The sequence below is a fragment of the Aedes aegypti genome, chromosome 2 (genome assembly GCF_002204515.2).
Source record: "Aedes aegypti strain LVP_AGWG chromosome 2, AaegL5.0 Primary Assembly, whole genome shotgun sequence".
NCBI lineage: Eukaryota > Metazoa > Arthropoda > Insecta > Diptera > Culicidae > Aedes > Aedes aegypti.
Window position 1 is genome coordinate 370,362,815 of NC_035108.1, and position 26,265 is coordinate 370,389,079.

Here is a 26,265-nt window from a genome sequence, read left to right on the forward strand (position 1 = left end):
AAAGGCATCGAGAAATTGGTCGAGAAGGAAGGATCACGGAAAAAAGCGATCTTTTCCATGGCGACCACAACGAGGAGACACGACGACCAAAGCGGAGAGCGAGAATTAATCGTTTGAAATCTGTTAAAAACGACACCTCGGCCAAATTGAATAAGCTGGTGTGAAATAAAGGGAAACCGGTTTGCTCCGGGATGCCGATCGTGGAGAATCCAAAGCCAAAGGTATCTGTCCATTGTCCATTGTGTTTGGGGGTTCCGAGTGGGGATTCTGGATGGACGGGAAGACGGGACTCGGGACCACTGCATAGCAGTGAGGCCAGGGATGGATGCTGCGCTGCGGCTTTGACTTTATGTGTCACCCGGAGGACGTTCGTGATAGATGACGGACATGGTTTGAATTTCAAGAGCTCCTACGCAAATGATGAAATCTCCGCTGCAGAGATTAACGATTCTTGGACAATGACTTTAAATAAATTTGGAGTTGAATAGAAATTAGATTCGGACTGGACAGATGAGTAAGCCACGGGGGTTGAACGATCTGGAAATAATTCAGCGATGGCTTTTTGTGTTGTGGATGTTTGAATTGAGTTTCTAAAAGTTTCAAAAGGCTTCCATATACACAACTTTTTTTCTAATATTCTTTATTAGTATCATTCCAAATATTCCATTTATTTCTTATACCTAGGTAATCTGTGTTAGCATTGGCGTAGCTAGGATTTTTCTCTGGAGGGGGCCTAGGGGGGGCCTAGCAAATACTTGTTTTACCGAAGTAATGTCAGTCGTAATAATCACTATTTTCATAAATTTCATAGTTTTTATAGATTTCATTTATCTCTTATTTTATTTCATTTCGCGGCACATCAGTCGTTTTTGTAAATTTCAATTATCGTTTCGAAAAAGATTCATTCTTTTGTAATCTTTCAAGAATTCTATTAAAAGAACTCTCAAGGAATGTCTTGTGTTTCTTCTTTGATCTTTTCAGGTATTCAATTCCTCTGAGAATTCCTTCGAGAATTTCTTCATGAATTATGTTCTTACTTTTCAGAGCTTTCTCAAAGACTTGTTAACCAGTTTTCACTGAGATCGTCCTGGGATTCCCACGGAAAATTATTTCAGACTATCTGATCTCACCAGAAAATTTCTCGAATAATCTCTATCAAATGGCTCAAAAAATATCTTAGAGAATTCAGCCTGAGATTGCATTACAAATTTTTTAATCATTTCTCCTGAAGCGTCCTCTATATATAAATTTCAATTATTAGTTTTGAGTATCCTTCTGTTTTCATATTTAATTTGTTTAGGATCTTCAGGAATATCTGAGGATTTCTCCAAAATGTAGTTTAAAAAATTCTAGGAGTCTCACCAAAAATGTCTTCAAAATCACCAAGCAAGGATTCATTCCACGAATTCTTCAGAGAGTTCGCCAACAGTTTTTCCAACTTTGCTTTTGAAGTTCTAAAGTTTCTCTACCGCACCAGTGGTTTTTCTGGGATTTTTCTTAGAATTCTTTTACCAGATTCACTAAGATTTTGCAATTTATTCTTGAACTTCTAAAAAAAATCTCCGGAAGCTCCTTCAAGTACTCTTTTAGGTTCTAGAAATAACTTCATATTTTATGAATAGAAATCTCATGATTCTTTCATAAATAACATTTAAAAATTTATCCACTCTCCAAATTTCTCAATAAGGTCCATCTGAATCTTCTTTAGAAATTATTCTTGAAATCCACCCTTCCTTGACTTCTGGTTTTATAGAATACTGCCAAAAATCCTCTATAAATTGCGCCCTCGTAAAAATCTTTCGATAATTTCAAAATTCCTCTCAAAACTGCCTTTGAGATTCCTTCAGAAATCCCTCTTATTTTACTTCTAAAAGTTTTGCAAAATTGCTAATATTATTGAAGGCTTCTTACAGGAAACATCTCACGAGATTTTTCCATGATTCGACCAGGAATTTCTCTAAGATCATTTTTAAACATTTAATCATCCCATAGGCATAGGAATAATTCCAGATATTCTCGACTTCATCGAATGTCATTTATGAAAACTTCTAAGAACACAGAAAAATAAGAAAACTAAAGAAAGATTCTAAAAATATTACTTTTTGGTTTTCACACTGTAAGAGATTTTTTTACAACAATTCCAGTTCAAATTCTTGATTGAATGCCTGTGAAATTTCTGAAATAATTCTATAAATTATTTCAATATTTCACTTTAGGATGCATTTCAAAAAACTTTTTTTAGAAAAATACCAGTTGAAACATGTTATGAATTACACTTAAAGGAATTCCAAGAAGAGTGTCGAGGCAACTACTGATGCCATTTCGAAGGAATTTCTAATAAAAATCCTAAAGGAATTTTTATGTTTTTTTATGAACTTCGGTGTTTTAGGAGAAATTTAAAGATAATTCAATGGTCATGTACAAATAGGATTCAGGTTGATTCTGGTTGTCTTACTGGCCAGAGCAAAATTACCGATCAAAAAAATCACTACGAATTGAATCTTCAAAATTTTTCCAAGACGTTAAATGGAATCGTTACACAAGAATTCTCCAAGACGTTAGAAGGAACCGTTACTCAAGACGAGTTTAAGACCTTTCTTTGCTTACTGTGAAAAAGTAGGGTGGATGTCCAGCATAGTTTTATGTTTCATGCAAAAAGGATGCAGAGACAGTGTATAAAGATCGTTTCAACACGAAATTTGAGAATGAAATTGTGAGGGCCGGTCTTCTCTCCCCTGATAAACAAAAAAAACCTGGCTATGCCCATGTCCGTCCCTCGCCCCTTCAAAAGTCTATGTAGGCTGAAAACGCGGTTCATAAGCAATTATTAACACGTCAAAATTTTGAAAACGGAAATAACAAATATGACCCGATTTTGTCAGGTTCCCGATTTTGTCAGCCTAAAATTCATCGAGGGGCTGACAAAATCGGGTTCCTACTGTACTTCTAAAGAACATTAGATGAACTTTGTGGAAGAATTTGTAATAAATTTTTTGGGAAAACTATTTAAAAATCACTGAAAAATTTCTAGTAGAACTGACACCGAAATATCTTTGTATTAGATTTGACAGAATTAATTATTTTTGGAGGGATTGCGAGGTTAAACTGAACTTTTTCCGGAATCGATTTGCTAATAATAGACATAGAAGGAATGGATGCTCATCAGAAAGAACTCGCTTTGAAAATATGAACCAGTCCCACAATATTATTTGACTAATTTCGAAAACATTTCAAAAGTTCTGAAGCCATCCTTAAGAGGAAAATAACCATCATCGTTTTGCAAATTTTCAAACCCAGTTTTTTCGCTCAAATTTGAAGTAATGTTCAAGAAAATTAGATTTCAACGAAAAAACTGGTTTTTAATTTTTGATGATTGCTGATGATTGAATGATGGATTCTTGAGCCTTAAATATTACTTGAGGAAATAGATTCAACTTAAATTCTATAAAGAATATCGAAAAGTTTTAGAAAAAAATTGTTTATGGACATTTTATATATTTTAGGTAATAAGGAGTTACTCTGAGAAAATCATACAAATCGGTTCAGTATTCTTGGAGAAATCTGAAAATTATGATGAGATTTTTAGAGTTTTAAAGATCTTTATTTGTCCATCATTGTACCAGAAATATAAATGTTTATTACTCAGCTGCACCAATTGCTTCATTTTTTCACAACATACTCGCATTAATGTATCATTCCGAGGAATGAATATCCGAATACGATAAAAATTCTGTAGTCTGAGATATTTTACTGGGTTATGGCTACGCGTCAGTCCCCCAAGGAATTTTGGAATATCTCCGGATCCAGATGACCAATTATCAATATCGACACCTATTCTAAAACTAGAAGAGTTTTTTGAGAGTTTGTGAAAAAAAAATTGTGCAAAAATATCAAAAAACAAAAAAGTTATCGTGATTTGAATACTTTTAGTGGTAAAATGAAGCTGCCAGTAGAGGAATTAATGTATGGATTTTTTTTAGTGAATTTTTATAAGGGAAATCGTCATCATCACCACACACCTCAGGCAGGGTATCCTCCAAAAACATGTGAAATCAGAATCCAGTGAATATGCTGCTTTATGCTAAACAGCATTATTAGGATTATTCAGAAGAAAAATGAATTCTTGGAATCAAACTTCCGCTCTTTTGTACCACGGTATTTTTGGCAACGGAGATGTCGAAAAATTGCACTTATCGAATACAACAAGAAGCTAGTTCTAACAATAACCAATCGATCGACAGTCGGACGGATAAACTTTCGGTTGTCGCGTGATACACCCAAGTCAGAACCATCACGCTGATGCTGTATAACACAAGCGAGGTTTTCTCGTTACTGTGCTGTTCAACATAAAAAAAAGTTACTACTGAAGAAATTTTTGTCAATAACAAGAAGATTTTGCTTCATGTTAAATTGTTTGTTTGTTTTAATTTTTTGTATCTATCATCATCAAAAATTCTGGGGGAGGCCTGGATGATTCTGGAGGGGGCCAGGCCCCCCTGGCCCCCCCTGTTCCTACGCCAATGTGTGTTAGGCAACACTATCATACAAATTTGGTAGAACTAAATTAAGCGTTCATTACAATTTTGTTAACAACTGTAATATGTTTCGTTTGCCATTGTAGTTCAGAATGTTTACAGGTGAGTTGATTGCACCTATTTATAAAAGAAAAAATGCTTTCAAATCACTTAACCTAACTTAACCTGAATATATAACGCATTTATCGAGTCAATTATTTTATTTGACATTTGTTCCAATGTTTATTTGAATTCTCTGCAGAGCTATCTTCCTGGTATTACAACAGCTAGTCCATTTTGGTACAGCATACAACATGGCTGAATTTGGCTTTCGCAGGGGTAAAGGAACAAACGATTGCCTTTTATCAGATATTCAACTAGCCTTTGCTGACAAGGAGCAATTGGCTACGGTTTTCTTGGATATTAAGGGCGCTTTTGATTCAGTTTCCATAGAAATATTGTCAGAAAACTTGCACAATAGTGGACTACCTGGAATATTGAATAATTTCTTGTACAATCTGTTGTCAGAAAAACACATGAGCTTCACTCTCGGTCAACTGACAACCTCCAGAATTAGCTATATGGGCCTTCCCCATGGCTGATGTTTGAGTCCCTTGCTTTATAATTTTTATGTTAAAGATATTGATAACTGTTTGGAAGAACCATGCACGCTTAGACAACTTGCAGATGACGCTGTGGTCTCTATGAAGGGCCCACGAGCAGAAATCCTGCAAAGACCATTGCAAAATTCCCTTGACAATCTATCCACTTGGGCTAGAAATTTAGGGATCGAGTTTGCGTCGCAAAAAACTCAACTGGTTGTATTTTCTAGGAAGCGCAATCCTGCCCAACTAAAGCTCGACAGACATCGACCAGTCTTTGACTTCAAAATACCTTGGGGTCTGGTTTGATTCAAAAGGCACTTGGCGAACTCATATTAAAGCCTGTCCACGATAAATTTCGGACACGGATGGCGGGTGTACCACAGAAAGTTCGAGAATTTTACAGAAAGAAGGATTAACATCCTTGTCAACTGTTTATTTTGTAGATATAACTCTTTTATTCTGAAATAAACAATTGTTTTTGTTGAATTATGAGTAACTTTTTTTTGCTGCCATTATTTGGGTGTCCGAAATTTAACGTGGACAGGCTTTAGGTATTTAACGGAAAAATGCCAACAAAGGATCAATTTTCTACGAACAATTACCGGAACATGGTTGCTCACCCGGAAGATCTCATAAAACTCTATGAAACAACTATTCTATCTGTTCTAGAGTATGGCTCTTTCTGTTTTCTTCTTCTTCTTCTTCTTCTTTCTGGCGTTACGTCCCCACTGGGACAGAGCCTGCTTCTCAGCTTAGTGTTCTTATGAGCACTTCCACAGTTATTAACTGAGAGCTTACTATGCCAATGACCATTTTTGCATGCGTATTTCGTGTGGCAGGTACGAAGATACTCTATGCCCTGGGAAGTCGAGAAAATTTCCAACCCGAAAATATCCTCGACCGGTGGGATTCGAACCCTCGACCCTCAGCTTGGTCTTGGTGAATAGCTGCGCGTTTACCGCTACGGCTATCTGGGCCCCCTTTCTGTTTTCTCTCAGCAGCAAACTGCCACCTGATTAAATTGGATGACATGAATGAATGACATTAGCCTTCCATGTTATAACCCTCCACGTGTACGCTTCACCAATGACAGTTCCTCTGTTGAATATGATCTATCCATGAAACAAGCTATTCATGGAATTCCAGATCAACTTCGATGTATAACTATTCCACGTATTTTCAACGCAAAGTTTCAGAATGTCGATTCCTCCAGGAGATATTTTAATGACGGGTCACGTATAAATGGATCCACTGGCTTCGGTGTCTTCAATGAAAACTCTTCCGCCTTCCGAAAACTTCAGGAACCTTGCACGGTTTATGTTGCTGAGCTGGCAGCAATCAACTTCGCTTTGGGGATGATCTCTAACATGCCCGCAGACCACTTCTTCATCTTCTCGGATAGTCTCAGATCTATTGAGGCACTCCGATCGATGAAACCTGTAAAGCATGCATCTTACTTTCTTACAATAATAAGAGAGCAGATGTGTGCACTGGTCGAAAAACCATATAAGATAACCTTTGTATAGGTCCTCTCGCATTGCTCAATTTATGGCAATAAGAAGGCGGACTCTCTCGCAAAGGTGGGCGCTGAAGAAGGTGAGATTTATGATAGACGAATTTCACACGATGATTTTTTTCATTTAGTACGTCAAAGTTCTTTCCACGGTTGGCAAAGCGATTGGCTAAATGGCCAACTGGGACGGTGGTTACATTCCATAATTACTAGAATTTCCTTGCGAGCCTGGTGGAAAGGTTTGGACGCAAATCGAGATTTCATTCGCGTGATGTCAAGACTTATGTCCAACTCGCTAGATGCACATCTACACAGGATTAACCTCGCGCTGAGCAATATTTGTAATAGGTGTGGTTCCGGTTATGATGACATCGATCATGTAGTTTGGCAGTGCCCGGATATGGACGCCTCCAGAGCGCAATTTTTGGATACCCTTGCGGCCCGAGGTAGACAACCCTATGTTCCAGTTAGAGATGTCTTGGGCAACCGCGATCTTATTTATATGGTCGCAATTTACGATTTTCTTCGCTTGTCTTGTATAAGAGTTTAATTCTCTTATGTTCTCTTCCCCAGTTTTTTTGTGTTTTGTCCCCTTTGTGTTGAATTGAGAATCCTGGCCATCCGGCAGTCGAATACCGGCAAGAAATCGCTACCATTGCCATGAAATCAAGATGCCACGTTATACCTCCCGGATGAGCTGCTGAGAACCCTGATCCCAATCCCTACCATGCCCATCCTTTAAAAATTGTGACCACTAACCTCGAGGTGCCACGAGTACCCTGGCTCTATCCCATATTAATGCATTTCTGAAAGAGCCAATTAATTGTATGAAATATGTATACAAAAAATGAATTACGGCTCCATTAAGCGTTAAACGCATTTGAGCCTCAAATAAACGAACTAGCTAAAAAAAAATACAACATGGTTGGTCTGAAAATTTGTTTGAAGATAAAGAGCTTGTTCTTAAGACAAAGTTTCTATTTTCTGTTAATGAGCGGATAAAGCCATTTTACATGTTTGTTACATTTGACTTGAATGCCCTCGATACTTAACTTCATCTGATTAATTCATTGGAACCCCTCCCAACGTGACAACATGTCTACTTGAAGGTTTAAAATGAAGATCTTTTGGTATATGTGGAAATTTTATAAGTTGAGTTTTGGAAGCATTAGAAGAAATCTTCCATTTTCCGAAGAATGAAGAAAATATATCCAAAATTCTTTGCAATTCACTACACGCAGGCTACGTCGTAGTATCATTTAATTTCACTAGAGATTGTATCCTTTGGCAGATACGCGTATTTCGACCTCGACTGTAATGCCGTCTTCAGTGTCGTGTACCAGACTCGACTTAGATAACTTTGGATTATTCTACTAAAGTATGTTGGAAAATTTAAGTTTTCAAGCAATACCAGAAGAATCGTTTTCAGATTTGTTGGAACGTTTAAAATTTGTTACACGTGAAAGTTGAATGTCCATGTCGGAATCCGAACTGTTCATTGACATAAATTGAATTTTCATTGATGTGGACCATCATTCTGTTCAAAACGACCTTTTCCAAAAGTTTACTGATGGAGGAGAGCAAACTGATTGGACGATAGCTAGAAGCTTCTGCAGGATTTCTGTCTGGTTTTTAAATTGGTACATCTTTGGTATTTTTCCATTTGTCAAGAAAATATGCCAACTGAAAACATTTGTTAAAGATGTCAACTAAAAATGATAAGCTTCTTTTTGCAAGTTTCTTGATGAGGATGTAGAAAATTCCATCATCGACAGGGGCTTTCATATGTTTAAATTTTCTAAACATATGAAAACGTTTCGAAAACGTTCTCTTAATTAGGAAAGTTTTCGAAGTCCTGAGCAACTTGATTTTATATTGGTCTAATAAGTCCTAAAATAAAATTGTGCGCGCATTCAACCTGTCTAGCAAGTTTTTGAGCTTTTTTGCAATTAGTTAGTGATAATTTGTTTTCCTCTTTCAATGCCGATATTGGTTCTGAGGTTTTTTTTTCAAAATTTTAGATAATTTTAACAGGGCTTAGAGACAGGGTCCATTTAAGAAATTTTATTTTCAAATTTCTTGTTTCTTAATTGTGAAAAATCGTTTTTAATTTCTTTTTGCAGATCTTGCCATATAATTTTCAGAGCAGGATCGTGAGTGCGATGAAATTGCCTTCTCCTCACGTTTTTAAGACGGATCAAGAGTTTAAGATCATCGTTTATAATCACGGATTCAAATTTTGGAATTGCAATGCTCCTGGCCTTAACAATGGAATTTGTTAAAGTTTCAAGAGCATTGCTAATATCAAGATTTGTTTGTAAAGAAATGTTAACATCAAGATTAGAGTCAATATATGTTTCATATATATTCCAGTCGGCGCGAAAATAATTGAAATTGTAGCTGATAGGAATGAGAATCGCTTCATGGGATATTTGAAATGTAACAGGGACATGATCAGAATCAAAATCAGCATGAGTAATCAGTTGGCTACAAAGATGACTAGAGGCGGTTAAGACCAAGTCAATCGTAGATGGATTTCTAGAAGAGGAAAAACATGTAGGGCTATCATGATATTGAATTGAGAAATATCCTGAAGAGCATTTATCAAATAAAACTCTGCCGTTGGAATTACTTTGAGAATCATTCAATGACCGATGTTTGACATTAAAGTCACCAATGACGAATAATTTTGACTTATTGCGAGTCAATTTTTGCATGTCAGTTTGGAGCAAATAGCTGCTCAGAGCATTGAATAGGAAAATAGGCAGCTATGAAAGTATATTTACCAAGCTGTGTTCCAACTGAAACATCTAAAGTTTCAAAAACTATAGTTTTAAATGACGAAAACGGCCTATGTATGATGATTGCAACTCCTCCACATGCCCCATCAAGTCGATCATTTCGATAAATAAATATCACTTGAAGTGGGTACATTTGACGATTTTCCGTTAGAATTTTCGGTACTCTAAGAGGCGGAGTAGATGTTACCGTTAGGGTTTTTTTTCATTTGATTTGAAACAAGTAGAATGGGTACTCATAGTACGAATAAAGGAGGAGTTCAAATTTTCTGCTACAATATCGGCAAAGGATTTATCGTGGGTAGATACATTCGAAATTAAAAGATTCGAACGGCTACCCGACGGACTAAAATAAGTTTGTGAATGAGCATGATTATGATCTTTCTTATGGGTATGATTCCTAATCAAGCGATCGTTAACTGAAAAATGAGTATTGTTCGATACTCTACCAGGCAAATTCCGCAAACGACCCTCTTGCGTGAAGGGCAATCCCAAAAATTTGACTTATGATTGGCCCCACAATTCGAGCATATAAACTTGGTGGTATCTTCCTTCACTGGACTTAGCGTGAGAAGAACCTCCGCAAATCATGCATTTTGCATCCATGAGACAATTTTTTGTACCACGTCCACACTAAAAATCCTTTATAAGATTTAAAGGATCATATAAGATATAAAGGATCACTAGTCCACACTATTGGCACCGACGGCACTGAGTGAGGTTCTGGTAATTTCCTCCAGGTTTCTGGAAATGTTCCCATATCACACGGCCATCGAACATAAGTTTTGCTTTTTCTAAAGCTTCAATATTATTTAGATCTTTTTTGTTAATGTAAACTAAATAATATTCTTGAGAAAGCCCTTTCCGAACAATGCCAGATTGGGTTAGGTGAAGTTAAGGATGCTATCAAACAGCTCAAGAACAACAAAGCAGCTGGAAAGGATGGTATTGGAGCAGAACTTATTAAAATGGGTCCGGACAGGTTGGCCACTTGTCTTGCACCGATTGATAGCTAGGATCTGGGATACAGAACAGCTACCGGAGGAGATCATCTTCCGCCGTCTATCGCCACTGGCAAGCAGATTTGTGGGAAGTTATCAAGCCGATTTTGTGGACGGGCGATCGACGACAGACCAAATATTTATGTTGCGGCAGATCCTCCAAAAGTGTCGCGAATATCAAGTCCCTACCCACCACCTATTCATCGATTTTAAAGTGCCTATGATACCATCGACCGCGAAGAGCTATGGAAAATTATGGACGAGAATGGTTTTCCCGGGAAACTGACTAGACTGATCAAAGCAACGATGGATAGTGTACAGTGCTGTGTGAAGATATCGGGTGCATTATTGGACCCGTTTCAAACACGCAAAGGACTTCGACAAGGCGATGGTATTTCCTGCCTCCTGTTCAATATTGCGCTAGAAGGTGTTATGAAACGGGCGGGCTTCAACATGCGGGGCACGATCTTCAATAAATCCAGCCAGTTCATTTGTTTCGCTGACGACGTGGGCATTGTCGGAAGAACGTTCCAGGTGCTTGCTGAACAGTATACCAAGCTGAAACGTGAAGCATATCGGGTTGGATTGAAGGTAAATACTACGAAGACGAAATATCTGCTGGCTGGAAGAACCGAGCGCGATAGAGCTCGCATAGGCAGACGCGTGACGATCGACGGGATGAGTTCGAGGTGGTGGACGAATTTGTCTACCTCGGATCATTGATAACGTCGGATAACAACTGCAGCAGAGAAATTCAAAGACGTATCATTGCCGGAAGTCGTGCTTACTATGGACTCCACAAGACCTTGCGGTCTGGTAAACTTCTCTTCCGTACTAAGTGTACCATGTACAAGACGCTAATAAGACCGGTAGTCCTCTACGGGCATGAGACGTGGACAATGCTCGAAGAGGACCTACAAGCGCTAGGAGTTTTTGAACGACGTGTGCTTAGGACGATCTTCGGCGGAGTATGTGAGAACGGCGTATGGAGGAGAAGAATGAACCACGAGCTTGCGCAACTCTACGGTGAACCCAGTATCACGAAAGTCGCCAAAGCTGGAAGGGTACGATGGGCGGGACACTTTGTGAGAATGCCGGACAACAATCCCGCAAAAATGGTGTTCAACTCAAATCCGGCTGGTACAAGACGAAGGGGAGCGCAACGAACTAGGTGGTTTGACCAAGTAGAGCAGGATCTTGGAAGTGTGGGGCGATCGAGGAATTGGAGGTTAGCAGCCATGGACCGAGTTAGTTGGCGTAACATTGTGGCGCAGGTCATGTCTTGAAGGACGTAGAGCCAGCAAAAGTAAAGTAAGTACTGCACGAGGGTACGATGCGCACTGTGGACTAAAGATATCATGAGTTCAAATCATGGTGTATTTTCATAACATAAAAACACAGTAGAATCATGATATCATGAATCATAATTTTATTTTTGGATTCAGATTTCTACTCGTGCAAAAAATATAATATAAAAAATACACAAGTTTGTTCTAGCTACCTTTTGGAGCTGAGTCCCCTAGTGAAATTTTGGGACAAGTTATGCGGAAGTGATGCTATAATATTCAGTTCCGAAACAGGCTCAATTCCAGTGGGGATATAATGCCAATAAGAAAAAGCTAGTGTGCAGTGAAATTGGATATATTTTTCCACCTTAAAGTCCAATCTGAGAAAAAAAATCTGGCATCCGTGGCGTGCAATGCAACCTCATCGATCCATGCTCATAAATCGTAACCAAACCCGCTCACATTAATCCGAGAACTTCCAATCGGTCCTGAACCATCTCGTGGAGGCCAATCGAGAGTTCTTTCTCCTTCGAGCCCACAGCATAGCTCGCTATAAGGTTTCATCTTTCACAATCTTCTACGCTTCACCGCTTTGTGTTTGTCGTGTTTAGCTTTGGTCAGTCAACAACAGCATCAGTGAACGACTTTTCCCGCTTCTCGTTCCGTTGATGCCTTTTTGGTCGCCTTCTTCTAGTTGTTCTTATTTGTGCCAGTATTTGATTCGCCCTCTTCATGGACCCTTTTGCTGTTATTGCTGTCGTTGATCTCTTCCATCCTTAGGGATGCTGAACATACCTTATGGTAAAGTCCGCGGCTACCTAGCGTAGCCAGGCTGATGGTGTGTGGGTTCGATTCCCGGTATGTCCAGGATCTTTTCGTAATGGACATTTCCTTGATATCCCCGGACATAGAGTATCATCATGGCTGCCACATGATTTACGAAAGCAAAAATAGTAAATTTGTCAAAGAATGCTCTCAGTTAATAATTGTGGAAGTGCCCTAAACTGTTGAAGTACACTAAGCTGAGAAGCAGGCTCTGTTCCAGTTGGAACGATAGCCAAGGAAAAGAAGAAGCTGAATGGCAAAGCATAGAGCGATGCACAGGACCACGTTGTTGCATACATTGCAAGCTTTTTCCAACCGAGCAACGATGTATAACTCACAAACAACACTCGAACTCGTACGGGACGTGTCTCCGAGCAAAGGCCACAAGGCGAAAATGGGAATCGAAAAGGGAACCGAAGTGCAAAGAAAAACATTGTTTTTACATAAAATTTTCTTGTTCTTGGCACGACTTACGCTCTGAATGAGAAGCGGTTCGATTCTCGCTTGTTGTAAAGCTGGTGAACAGCATTTCTCAATGTCGAGATAAAGGTGTGCATTTGGCGGCATTTTCCTTTCTAGGTGATTTATGCACATCGAAATGTATCTATACGTTCTGCAAAACTATATTTGAAAGTTTATTTTATTATTAGTATCCGTTCAAACATGATTTTCATTTCTAGTTGTTCTAATATAATAGAACTGAATAAAGCTTTATTTATTGATTGATTTATTATTTTTTGATTTATTTGTTTAATTGGTTCTACATCAATCAACTTGATAAAACCTCGCAAACAATATTTCGCTAATTCAATCGAGTCATGGCTGCCTCTTTACATCCTCGACTGCGACCCACGCTCTCCAGATCTTAGTACACCTAGTCAATACACCTTGACGCGGACGTTACCACAAGGCACTGCATAACATCGAGTTGAGAACCACTTCCTCTAAGGTACGTGTCCGCTGTAAAGCGCGCGATGAACTTTGGTTGATTATTTGCTCGGTTTCGTGCTTTGTGCCCTCCGCTGCATCCATCCCATATGGACCCATAGGAAGGCCCACTGGTCGCAGTTGCTCAGCTCATGTTCAAGTCGTTTCACTCTCTGTATAGATCACAATATTCTTTCACTGCGTTGCACTCGGAACGGAACCAACCAATATGGAAGCCGTAGAAGCAGAAAGGAAAGAGAAAAAAAGGGTCCGGCGAAGATATACGGAGATGGAAAGACACAGACGAAGTAGAACGAAGGAACGAAAAGCGGGATGCTTTTAAATGGTGTAAAACTGATCGTACATTAAAACCTATGATTTGGCGGAAGCGGTATAATTATAAACTTTAATAAGCTCGGACCGATTTGTAGGAGATTTTGAACATTTTAATCGCATGTGTGGAGGCACGCGCCTTATCGGTTTTCCCATGTGGTCTTTCTGCGGGCACGGGAGCTTTTACAGAGTGATTTTTTTTGTTTCGCGATTTCGTTGATGTGGTGGGGTTTCCTGTTTTCGTGGGTGATTCCGATCGTTTTGCCGAGCAGATGTTGAGCTAAAGCTTTTTATGTAGGATTTAAACATTTTATGACTGCGCGGTTTCGTTTCGTTGTTCTCTTCTTGTGGCCTGAAGCAAGTCATTTGCTAAATACGTTGCACCGTCAACTAGTTAGAGGTTCGTTTCGTCAACAACTTCGAAGTGTGAGATGCGGTTCTACGACGATTACAACTTGATACTTTGTTTTGTATTATCCAGTCTGGGAAGCCACTAAGACAGAATCAATATTTTATCAGTTATTTGAAAATCAGCTATGTGAATCGAAAAATGTTCTTATGCCAAATGTGCAAAAAATCCATTTTTCTAGCTTATTGTACTGGAATGACATATAATCCCCGAATATCTGGTAGCAACAATGTCCCCAGATTTGGAGCTTGTTTAGATGAGGATATCATGCACTGTCATCCCACCGATCTAATCAGAGCTTTAGCAGAAGATGATAAATAGGTTCTCATGATGTATTACGGATCATAATTGTTACAGAAAACGATAGGTGAGAGATACTCTTAATTTTCTCAGGATTTAATCCCTGTCTTAGAAGTCTCAAGAAGAAGTCTGAATTTCTACAGCAAACTCTGAAAAAAGTTAAACAAATAGGTGGTTAAATCACTTTTGGATTTTTGTAAGAGTTCTCATGAAGATTATCTTGAAAAAATCAGGAAGAGCACTGGAAAAAGTTCTAGGAAAAATCCTGAAAACATTTCTCGATTTACTATTTTTAAATGATTTGTGCAGGAATTAAGTGCAGGAAGGACATCATTCTTCGGTTATTCTTTGAAAATTCACTTGTAGTTTATAAAAAAGAAATCATTGGAGACATTCTTCCATTCAAGAATGTTCGATGTAACTTCTAAAGAAATACAAGCAGACCTTCAGGCATTCTTCTTGAAGCTTGAAACCATATAATAACAACGAATGTGTTTGACACAAAGTTTATTTTAGTTTTTGCTAACTTGTGTTCTGGAAATAAATTTTGATTTTTGCGTTATTTTCAACTTGCTTGGAAAAATGTAGCCCCCTTTACGTCTTGTATTATCTCGAAATGAAATAAAATCTGTTTGATTTGTAGAATATTTGTACATATTTGGAAATCATATTCAACACTTTGTCTACAATGTCATTTCTAAGGTTTTCTTGCCTTGGGACATCTTATATGGAGAAATCTATTCATAACTCCCTGGAGTAACCTCTAGCAAAATGCTTGATTCCTGGAGAAATTTAAAAACCCCTAGAAAACTTTTGAGAGCATTTATGAGAGAATAACTAAAGGATTCTTGGGATGAACCCTGATGGCATACATGAGATGAATTTATGGGTGCATTGTAGAAGAATATTTTGAAAGAATAATCGGAGTACCGCATTCAGGATTTAGGATTCAGAATAAGGTAGAGGGGCTAGATTGACTAGCTCGAGCACGTAGGCCATCAAAGCGGGCCCTTTGTGTTCTACCTTTCCTCCACAACAATCATCACTATCCTGATAATCAAGAACCGAATAACCGAGCTGATGTTCGTTCGTCTTTGAGCCATGGTATCGACACAAGATCCAATGCAGGGGTGGAGCCTGCAACCCAGTCGAATACATCAAGGCTACCCCGAGTCCACGAATCGGTAATGCTCTTTACTTGAGCTTCAAGCCAATTTCTGCCTTCCGTATCGACACAGTCGAACCATATTCAACCCAAGTTCACACCACGTCCATTAAATCGGGGAACAAATGGCTTAGTTAACAATTTATCGTTAATGGATAAAGGTTACGAAGCCATTCTTCCAAATCATCAGTCGTTAGTTCACGAATACGACTGACCAACATAACCTTAGTTTTTGGTTGTCCTTCGTCTCCCTTAGATTTTTTGGTAATTTGGTCATCGTGACGACCATTCGCCGCAAAAAGATCCTCATCATTCTTCCGTTTTGAATAACGAGATGTGGTGTCCTCAATGTCCTCCAGTTCATGAGCTTTGGATAAGCTGTCCGCAATCGGGTTAGGTAAACCTGATCCACGTGCTCCTACCGAGGCAGATGAGATTGAAGTTTGCTGTCGAACAATGACAACAGAGTCCGGGGCAGCTGCCTTGGGCACGACGGTTGATGCACAATCCATGTCACTTCCAATGATGAGAGATTCAATTTCGGAATCAACGACCACTGTCCTTTCTCCGAGGACGCTGAGTTAGGTCCGGATTTTTTGTTTCTGGAAACAAATACAAAACGTTAAACACCAAGCGAAGGGAACGAATTCACAAATTTATATCATAATTGAAAAAGAAAAACTTACCTATTTGCTGACATGGTGACAGAATTTGCTGAAAAAAAGTGCAATTTGCAGAATAATAAGAAGGCATAAATTGAATTCAGATGACCGAACTAGCGCGAATCAATTTGATGTTGGCGAATGGACGATTCGATTCAAAAGAACTTTCTCATGCAGTTGAAAGTACAACACACCGACTTGTCAAAAAGAGTGTAGTACCAGTTTTGATTGTTTGATACACATGCATAAAAAGCCTTTCAGCTTGAAAGCATGAAAAGTTGCCAAGGGGCTTTTGAGTTCGAGCGTGTGCTGGAATAAGAGAGTAAGTCGCATGATCAATTTCCCTTCATTGATCATCTCTTTTGTGAATGAAGGTGACAAAATGCAAGTCTGGTAGCATTACTGATTTTTATCATAGAATAAGAGCAAAGTGACACATAATGGAAATATAATCAAGATAATTTAGGCGTCGATTCGAAAATGAAAATGATATTTTAACCACATTTGCACTTGAAGCAAGAGCAACAAAGTTGGCGTACTCTGCTTCCATCCTTTCACTCACCCTTTCAACCCCAATGGCGTACATAAGATGAATTTATGGTTGCATTGCAGAAGAATATTTTGGAAGAATCTTTGGAGGACCGCACAGATCAATATTTTGAAGTTTTTTTTTTCTGGCGTAATGCATGAAGAAATGCCTTATAATATCCCATGGCAAATTCTTGAGTGAGTCTTGAATAAATCTCCGGAGAAATTGTAGAAGTAATCACTGGAATGATTCTTAATGAAATCTCACGGAACAATTTTTGAAAAAAATCCTTGGAGATACTCTCAAATAAATGCTTAGTCAATTTATTTTAGTTCTCTTTGGAAGAACTAAGATGCAGTCGTTTATAAGTATTACTGGTGCATTTTAATCAGAGTAGGTCAATTTTACAAGGGATACTTTTTATGGACAATTCCCTCAATAATTGGTCGGCGTTAAGTCAGAGTGGACCAAGTGGCATTTTTCATATTTTGAGAAAAATCGGTTTAAAGTCTAACGCTCTGTAATTTTTGAACTCGTTTTAATTTTGGTTCAATATTTCTACACATTTTTGTGTTACTTTCAAACAATATAATGTGAAGTGACAATCATGAAAAATCATAATCTAAACCTCTGAAAGAACGGTTTTTTGATGGGCTATGTGTACTTGGTCCACTCTGACTGAACTAAAAACCACCGTTTAGTGAGTTGGTTCACTCTGACTGAACAATTTCTAGGAAAATAACAATCATTTAATGCTTGCATGGTCAAACTGGGTGCATATCTCTAAGATAAACAGATTATCAAGACCCTTCGACAATCGTATCGTAAATTCTTCAATTATCCATATCGTCAATCCCTAAATCAGTGGCATTTTGATGGCTTGAAAATTAAGGTTTTGCAGGGTCAGGGTATTGAAGACCATAAATATTCAAATACGCGTTCAGTCAGAGTGGACCAAGTGAAAATCTTGAGTACCAACCAAAATATACTGGTCCAATAAGCGGGTCCTAGGACATTCCATAGAACTACCATAAACTTCTGTCGGACTCTGTAATTGACTCAAAAAATGCAATAATCAATCAGTTAATTGCTTTTAAACACTTGGTCCGCTCTGTCTGCAAAGAAATTGTTGCAATTTCTGACCACCCATCCAAATATGGTAAATGGTCAAAAATCAAAATCAAATGCATCGAATTAAGTAATATTTATAAATTTCTATTGATGGATAAGTAGAAGAATCATTCAATGTCGAAAAATCTGTCAAATCTCTTGAAATGCTTTTTATTTCCTCGCATTCCTCAGTGCGCTGATCATTTTCGCTATTATGGTAAAAACACTTGGTCCACTCTGACTGCACACTTTTATCGATTTATATTGATCATCCAAAGTAAATTTATTGCATATCTCTCGCAGTTTACAGCATTCATCAAATCTGATCAAAGTGTAACGAAGGTAATGTAATTTCGCATCTGATGAGAGAATAATCCAATTTTCCCAAGTTTTGTACTTGGTCCCCTCTGACTTAACGCCGACCAATTATTACATATATCTTTTTTCCTTAAAAAAATGATAATCAATAAAACCACCTAATGGAACTCAGTAAGGATCGTGAATTTTCTGGAGAACTCCCTGGTTGAATATTTGAATAATTTCATGAAGTAATCTGAACAGAAATTTAGAGAGGAGTAGGAATTTCTGTAGAAAAAAGAAGAGAGGAGAAGAAACTCTGTAGAAAAAAAAACTTTTCTTAATCTCTGTATAATATCTGAAAAAAAAAATCCACGAAAAATCCTTTTATAAAATTCTGAGGAGATTACTAGAATAAGTTCAGAAGGATCGAGAATGAAAATCACATCGAGATAGGGAGATATCAAGATATGGAGGATATCGAGATATGGAAAGTGAAAATGTATGTAGAATCGAGAAAATCATCGACATAAGGAGATATATCGAGATGTACAGGGTGATTACTAATTCCTGTCAGTAAAGTAAACGATCGTACATTAAAGATGTATGTATGAATTTTAATTTCCGGTGTACATCCTGTTTTGCATATCTATGAAGTGAAATCTTTTTTCATTTACCTTAGTTTCTAGTCATATGTGCTGTTTTAAAAGCATTGCACCTGGCACGCACGTTTTTCACAGACATGTATTTTAGACTAAACTCCGCTGAAAAAATTGCCTGATTGAAACAGCATGTTATCACAATCTTCTAGACTTACTAGGGAATAGCATAAGACTGATTATGGAAAATTTTAGCGAAAAAAATATGTCTTTTTTGGTTAAAATATATGCTTCTGAATAACGCGCGTGTTAACTGTAATGCTTTTGAAGCAACGCTCGTGGCTGGAAATTGAGGTAAAAAAAATTAGTATATTATCTATGTATTGCGAAGACAAATGTTTTAGATGTCCAAAACTGGATATGCACTGGTAATTAAAATTCATACAACCATCTTTTTAGTATGATTACTTATTCTACTGACAGGATATAGTAATCACCCTGCAGAACATCGAGATGTGGTGAGTCGACTGTAGTATGAATATTTAAATAAATCCATAGAAGACATTATTCGAAACTTCCAAAAAAATCATTATATAACTTTTACCTGAGCGAAAGGACTGATCTCTGGATTTATATGAGTGGTTCTTCTACAAATCCTTGAAGAAATTCCTGTATGAGTTCGAACAAAAAATCCTGTATTGTTTTAAAAGGAATCACTGGGCAAGAAAAATCCCTAGAGTAATTCATAAATGAATCCCTGGAAAAAATCCAGTTGAAATCACGGGAAAAGTTCTGAACAAATTTTATAAGAAAATTGCTCAAAATATTAATGGTCTCAAAATTCTGTAGAGAACATACGTTCAGCGAAATTTTTAGATGCATCTGAGAAGCAATTCAAAAAGAAAAATCATTTGAGAAAGTTTCTGGACAAAACCCTGATGAAATTCTTGGAATACTCTCAAATGGAATTCCTAAACAAAAATTTGGATAAAATTTTGCAAGGTCTCCTGGTGAAATGATTGATGAAAATTCTCAAGGTATCTCTTAGGAATTCTGTTAAGTGCCTGTGAGAATTCTTGGTAAAAGCTTTGAAGAAATTCTTAGAAGAGCCATAAGAGGAAGCATCGAAATAAAAAGAACCTGGTGAAATATCTATAATGATTTCTCAAGGAATTATGAAAATTATTTAAGGTGGAATCATAGATGAAAACCTTAGTGAAATTTTCGACGGAAACACTTGTGGTGTTGTTCAAAATATCTGGCTGAATACTTAGAGATATTCATGGAAACATTCCCGGAGCAACTCATGAAAGGATTCTTACAGATTGCTTGAAAGAGTTCTTGCGGAAACCCTGGAAGTGTCCATGAAAATGTCCATATAGGTATTTAAGGATAAATCCCTGATGACATGATTGGAGGAATCCCGATTTGTAATTGTCATCGATGATTATGATTAATTCGTCTCACGATTGCGCGTCGGTCCCCAAGGAATTTTGGAATATCTCCTGTTCCAGATGACCAATAATCAATATCGACACATATTCTAAAACTAGAAGAGATTTTTGAGAGCTTATGAAAAACTGGTGCAAAAATACAAAGAAACAAAAAAGTTATCGCGATTTGAATATTTTTTTTAGGGTAAAAAAAGAAGCTTCCGGTAGAGGGGTTAACATAGGGTTTCAATGGTTTCAATGGTAAGCAAAATCATGTGCTTTTGTCAAATTGTCTAATTGTCAACTTTGGGCACAAGAGTCGAAGGGCTTTTTGCATGGATGTCTTAAGTAAATAAATATATACCAAAAACTTATTCGAAATCCGTGATAGTCGATTGCACATGCTGTGGAACCCATGTCTAAAATGCACAAATATATAATGGTAGCATGACTTTCTATCTTAGAAAGTTTCATAATCTTAAGACTTTGCCAAAGTTGGAGTGCATATCAAAAAAGCAGTTTTCGCCGTAATAATCGATAAATCTATAAATTTAAAAACATTAAAAACGTTCGTAATTGAAATAATGATCAACTCCTAATGTATCCAAAAGATTCTTCCCCTTGGAGCGTGTCATAGATGAATTGGAACGTTTTTGTTATGTTTTTATTCAGCAAAAGTTACAAACCATATAACGAGTTAGCACATTTTTTGTTATTCGTTATACAATTTGTAACTCTTCTGAAGATGGTCCAAGCCTATGTAATTAAAAAATGGCCTTGAATAAACTTCTGCAACTCAAAGAATCACAGTCCGTCCTGCAATAGTTGTTTGGAAACTGCGAATCCATCCCACTAACCTCTACCTAGAAAACAAACGTGTGCTTCCCATTATATTGCGGGTATCTTCTTCTGTACTTTACGACACCTGCAATAATGACCACTTCAGTGGTCGCGCTGTGGTATTTTGTACAACACCAGTGGAAACCCCTAGCTTGTCGTTTACAGCATCAGCGTGGTGATTCTGATCATGTTTGATCGCTTGGCAACCTAAAGGTGGGTTTTTGGTTTTCTTGTCATATTTTTATGAATTGAAAATGGGATAAATATGTACAGTATTATTGATCTAAATTCTAAATTTTAGTTTGAAAAAAAAATTTAGTTTTACTTTTGAAAATTTGAGTAACAATTATCTATTCTTTCGAATTATGGACTTTTGCACTTTTTTGTATTGGTAGGGGGGTTAAACAAAATATATGTTTAAGATTTTTTTCGTACGGTATTTTTAAATGATACAACACTCAATGCAATTCCGTGCTCCGCAACTTATTGATTGTGACACACTGAGAGGGAACATTTTAATCCGTTGTAGTAAACTGTTTAATTGCTTGTTTTCAACAGTTGTGAATATGCTGTGTAGACTCAGTCTTCATTATATACTAAGTGCATCAAGTTCTAATTTCAGCTGTTTGTCTCGGTTTGAACTCATCTCAATAAATATTACTCAACCATAATGGCCGTTCCCTGTCTGGACAAAGTCCCAGAATCGTGCGATGATTTTCTATCTGAAATGGACCCACACTTCCAACAGCACGCCCTGATCCACCTTCGTGAGGACCCAGAAATTCGTCAACAAATGATAGCCCAGCTTCGAGATTGGATTGTCAAGCATCCACGAATCAAAAACGTTCGAACCGATGCCATCTTCCTGTTGAAATTTCTCCGTGCAAAAAAGTACAACTTTATCAACGTCACCCATTTACTGGAGCGCTATCTTGCTTCCAAAATACTGCATCGGGATTGGTTCGGTCGCTTGGACATTGAGGATCCGGATCTAAGTGCACTGGTTGACACAGGATATCTGTTTCTACTGCCGGAACGGGACAGCAAAGGTCGCACCCTATGGTTTAGCACCACTTTCGAATTAGATCCCACCAGGTTCACTGCTCGGCATGCGTGTCGACTCCACATGATGACTGCCGAACTGTGTGCCGAATCAAACGAGTTTCTCTGTGCAGGGTTTATTCTGGTGTGCGACTTTTCGAATATCACATTGGCCCATCTGAACATACTGTCGATAAGTGAAATTCGATTGCTTTCCAAAGTGGCCAACAATTCGATTCCCATGAGAGCCCAAGAAGTGCACTTTGTAAACGTTCCGAGTGCTGGATTGACGATCGCTAACTTGGCTCTGCAGTTGGCCACTGAGAATCTTCGGAATAGAACATTTGTAAGTTTGTTAATTCATGTGAATTGAAAAAGTCTTTCAATAAAACTTAAAACTTTTGCAGTTTCACAAAAATTGGGAAGAGTTATACCAGGTTGTGGATAAAAACCTGTTACCGAAAGAGTGCGGTGGAAAAGTTGCCAAGGCAGAGTTGATTAAATCCTTCAAGGAGCGCTGCAAAGAGATGCGACCGTTGTTGATGGCGTATGACGAGATGGACATGGAGATTGCTAACGATGTGGAACTAGGGATCAATGACAAAAGTGATCAACTGGAGCTTGGAGCGATTGGTACATTTCGAAAGTTACAAGTAGATTAAACCAAGATGATGCTGATGAGGGAACTCTGCGCAGTTTGCAAAAAATAGCAATTCATATGGTAATGTTGAGTTTTATTCATATAGGCGTCGGGGTTCATCTGATAGACGAACCTTTTTTTTTTTCTTCGTTGACTATTTGCTATTTCTAAAGCGACTTCCAGTTTACGGAGAATACGTTTTAAAGAAAGAGTTGGTTTGTGGACATGCCGTCCAAAAGCAATATTTACACAGATACATAGATAGACACATAGACAAAACGATAAATTATGGCGCGGTTCGGTAATCTCAAATCTTATTTAGGGTAAAAGCACCGGTTTTTATCAGCCTAAGACAAAATGTCAATTAAAATAATATGGGATACCCTATTGATACTACAAATATGCCAAATGCAAGCTTTCAATTCATATTATGTATGTAGTATATTGGAACTGAGCTGAAATCATTTTCTCGCTTTGAAAATCTCGTTGGTAAATATAAGCCACCAGAACCAGTTTCGGCCAGAAAATTAGATGTATGGGAGTTAAAACTATAAGGTAAATGAATTGTTTTTCTTATGTTTTGAACCAATGCGGACAAGTAAGACAATGTTTCTTTATCATGTGAATGTAATCTACACTCTAGCAAGGTTTCATGCTGATTGGCTATGAAAAGCTATTGCTACAACTGGCGTATGGCCGAAACCGGTGCTTCTACCCTAATCTTAATCTTTATAGTTGTAGGATTGTAGGCAAATGTTCGAGTGAAGCAAATGTTTCATTTTGAGATTTCTGGCTCAAATCAAAACAAATGTTACCTATTTTAGTGTCGTTTGAAAGTTATTCAATTAAGAGGCTTTCACTTTAATAATTGCAGAAATCGATCGAGATTTGAAAAAGTTGTTGCCACATGTAGGGTATTACAATCTTATCAAATCATTTCCGCATAATGGAAAGATATTATCTTCAATGCAGGCGCGGTAAATGGCTGGGCATGGCGTACCATTGGTACCTCGCGTACCTGCAGGAATAAAATAGACCCCTTTGTGCGGTCCTTAGCCTCTTGCCCAGCAACTCCTATCCCTACCTCCTCGTGGTACTGGCCGGGGTACGAGTAACCTTGGGGAAGATCGGGTAACCAACCCCCGGTGGGAACTTTGGTCGTATGCTGACAGGGAAGGGGGGGTTTGCTTTTGCAAACCTGGAGCGTCTGTACTCCACGTTAGGAGCGGCTCACAACAGCGTCTGTTCCCCATGTCAGGGGCGGCTGATCATCGTCCGAGTGCCAGAGAAGGACTCTAAGCTAAACTGCGCACTATGGCCCTCCGAACATTTAGGGGGAATGGTCCTCCGGAAATCTAGGGGGTTGGTGTCAGGCCCTGCAAGCCAACCGTAAAAACACATCAGCACAGGAACGTCAACGAGAGAATACGGACCGGAACAATCGGCAAAGACCACAGCGACGAAAATGGACTAGCGATTGGAAACTCGGTACGTGGAACTGCAAATCTCTCAACTTCATTGGAAGTACTCGCATACTCTCCGATGTACTGAAGACCCGCGGTTTCGACATCGTAGCGCTGCAGGAGGTGTGCTGGACAGGTTCGATGGTGCGAACGTAAGAGGTAATACCATCTACCAGAGCTGCGGCAACACACGCGAGCTGGGAACAGCTTTCATAGTGATGGGTGATATGCAAAGGCGCGTGATCGGGTGGTGGCCGATCAATGAACGAATGTGCAAGTTAAGAATCAAAGGCCGATTCTTTAACTTCAGCATAATCAACGTGCATAGCCCACACTCCGGAAGCACTGATGATGACAAGGACGCATTTTACGCGCAGCTCGAACGCGAGTACGACCGCTGCCCAAGCCACGACGTCAAGATCATCATAGGAGATTTGAACGCTCAGGTTGGCCAGGAGGAGGAGTTCAGACCGACGATTGGAAAGTTCAGCGCCCACCGGCTGACGAACGAGAACGGCCTACGACTGATAGATTTTGCCGCCTCCAAGAACATGGCCATTCGTAGCACCTATTTCCAGCACAGCCTCCCGTATCGGTACACCTGGAGATCACCTCAGCAGACAGAATCGCAAATCGACCACGTTTTGATCGATGGACGGCACTTCTCCGACATAACCGACGTCAGAACCTATCGTGGCGCCAACATTGACTCCGACCACTACCTGGTGATGGTGAAACTGCGCCCAAAACTATCCGTCATCAACAATGTACGGTACCGACGCCCGCCCCGGTACAATCTCGAGCGGCTGAAACAACCGGATGTCGCCAATGCGTACGCGCAGCATCTTGAGGCAGCGTTGCCGGATGAGGGCGAGCTCGATAGGGCCCCTCTTGAGGACTGCTGGAGGACAGTCAAAGCAGCCATTAACGACGCTGCCGAAAGCGTTGTCGGATATGTGGAACGGAGCTCAAGAAACGATTGGTTCGACGAGGAGTGCCAGGAGGTTTTAGAGGAGAAGAATGCAGCGCGGGCTGCAATGCTGCAGCATGGTACGCGGCAAAACGTGGAACGATACAGACAGAAGCGGAAACAGCAAACCCGCCTATTCCGGGACAAAAAGCGCCGCCTGGAAGAGGTGGAATGCCAAGAGATGGAGTTGCTGTACCGTTCTCAAGAAACGCGGAAGTTCTATCAGAAGCTCAACACATCCCGCAAAGGCTTCGTGCCGCGAGCTGAGATGTGCCGGGATAAGGATGGGAGCATCTTGACGGACGGACGCGAGGTGATCGAAAGGTGGAAGCAGCACTACGATGAACACCTGAATGGCGCAGAGAACACAGGCACAGAAGGTCAGGACAGCGAAGGCGATGGCTACGTCAGCACAGCGGACAGCGGAAATCAACCAGCTCCCACGATGGGGGAAGTTAAGGATGCCATTCAACAGCTCAAGAACAACAAAGCCGCTGGCAAGGATGGTATCGGAGCCGAACTCATCAAGATGGGCCCGGACAGGTTGGCCGCTTGTCTGCATCGGCTGATAGTCAGAATCTGGGAAACGGAACAGCTACCGGAGGAGTGGAAGCAAGGCGTTATATGCCCTATCTACAAAAAGGGCGACAAACTGGAGTGTGAAAATTATCGTGCAATCACCATCCTAAACGCCGCCTATAAAGTGCTATCCCAGATTCTCTACCGTCGTCTATCACCTATAGCAAACGAGTTCGTGGGAAGTTATCAAGCAGGTTTCATCGACGGCCGCTCGACAACGGACCAGATCTTTTCCGTGCGGCAAATCCTCCAGAAATGCCGTGAGTACCAGGTCCCTACGCACCATTTGTTCATCGATTTCAAGGCGGCATACGATAGTATCGACCGCATAGAGCTATGGAAAATCATGGACGAGAACAGCTTTCCCGGGAAGCTCACAAGATTGATCAGAGCAACGATGGACGGTGTGCAAAACTGCGTGAAGAT

General features: G+C 39.2%; 1 protein-coding gene across 1 annotated transcript; it reads left to right on the forward strand.

Moving 5' to 3' along the window:
• On the forward strand, window positions 1–23,095 carry LOC5566369 (clavesin-1). Its single transcript, XM_001650711.2, has 3 exons — window positions 1–221; window positions 21,769–22,533; window positions 22,595–23,095. The coding sequence occupies exons 2-3, from the start codon at window positions 21,817–21,819 to the stop codon at window positions 22,847–22,849; spliced, it is 972 nt and encodes a 323-aa protein (XP_001650761.1). The 5' UTR covers window positions 1–221; window positions 21,769–21,816; the 3' UTR covers window positions 22,850–23,095.
• Window positions 23,096–26,265: the final 3,170 nt, after the last annotated feature.

Bases quoted from the DNA above. Each gene is read 5' to 3' on its own strand.
- LOC5566369 (XM_001650711.2), top strand. From the start codon at position 21,817: ATGGCCGTTCCCTGTCTGGACAAAGTCCCAGAATCGTGCGATGATTTT. The intron at 22,534-22,594 runs GTAAGTTTGTTA...AAACTTTTGCAG, and splicing joins ATCTTCGGAATAGAACATTT to TTTCACAAAAATTGGGAAGA.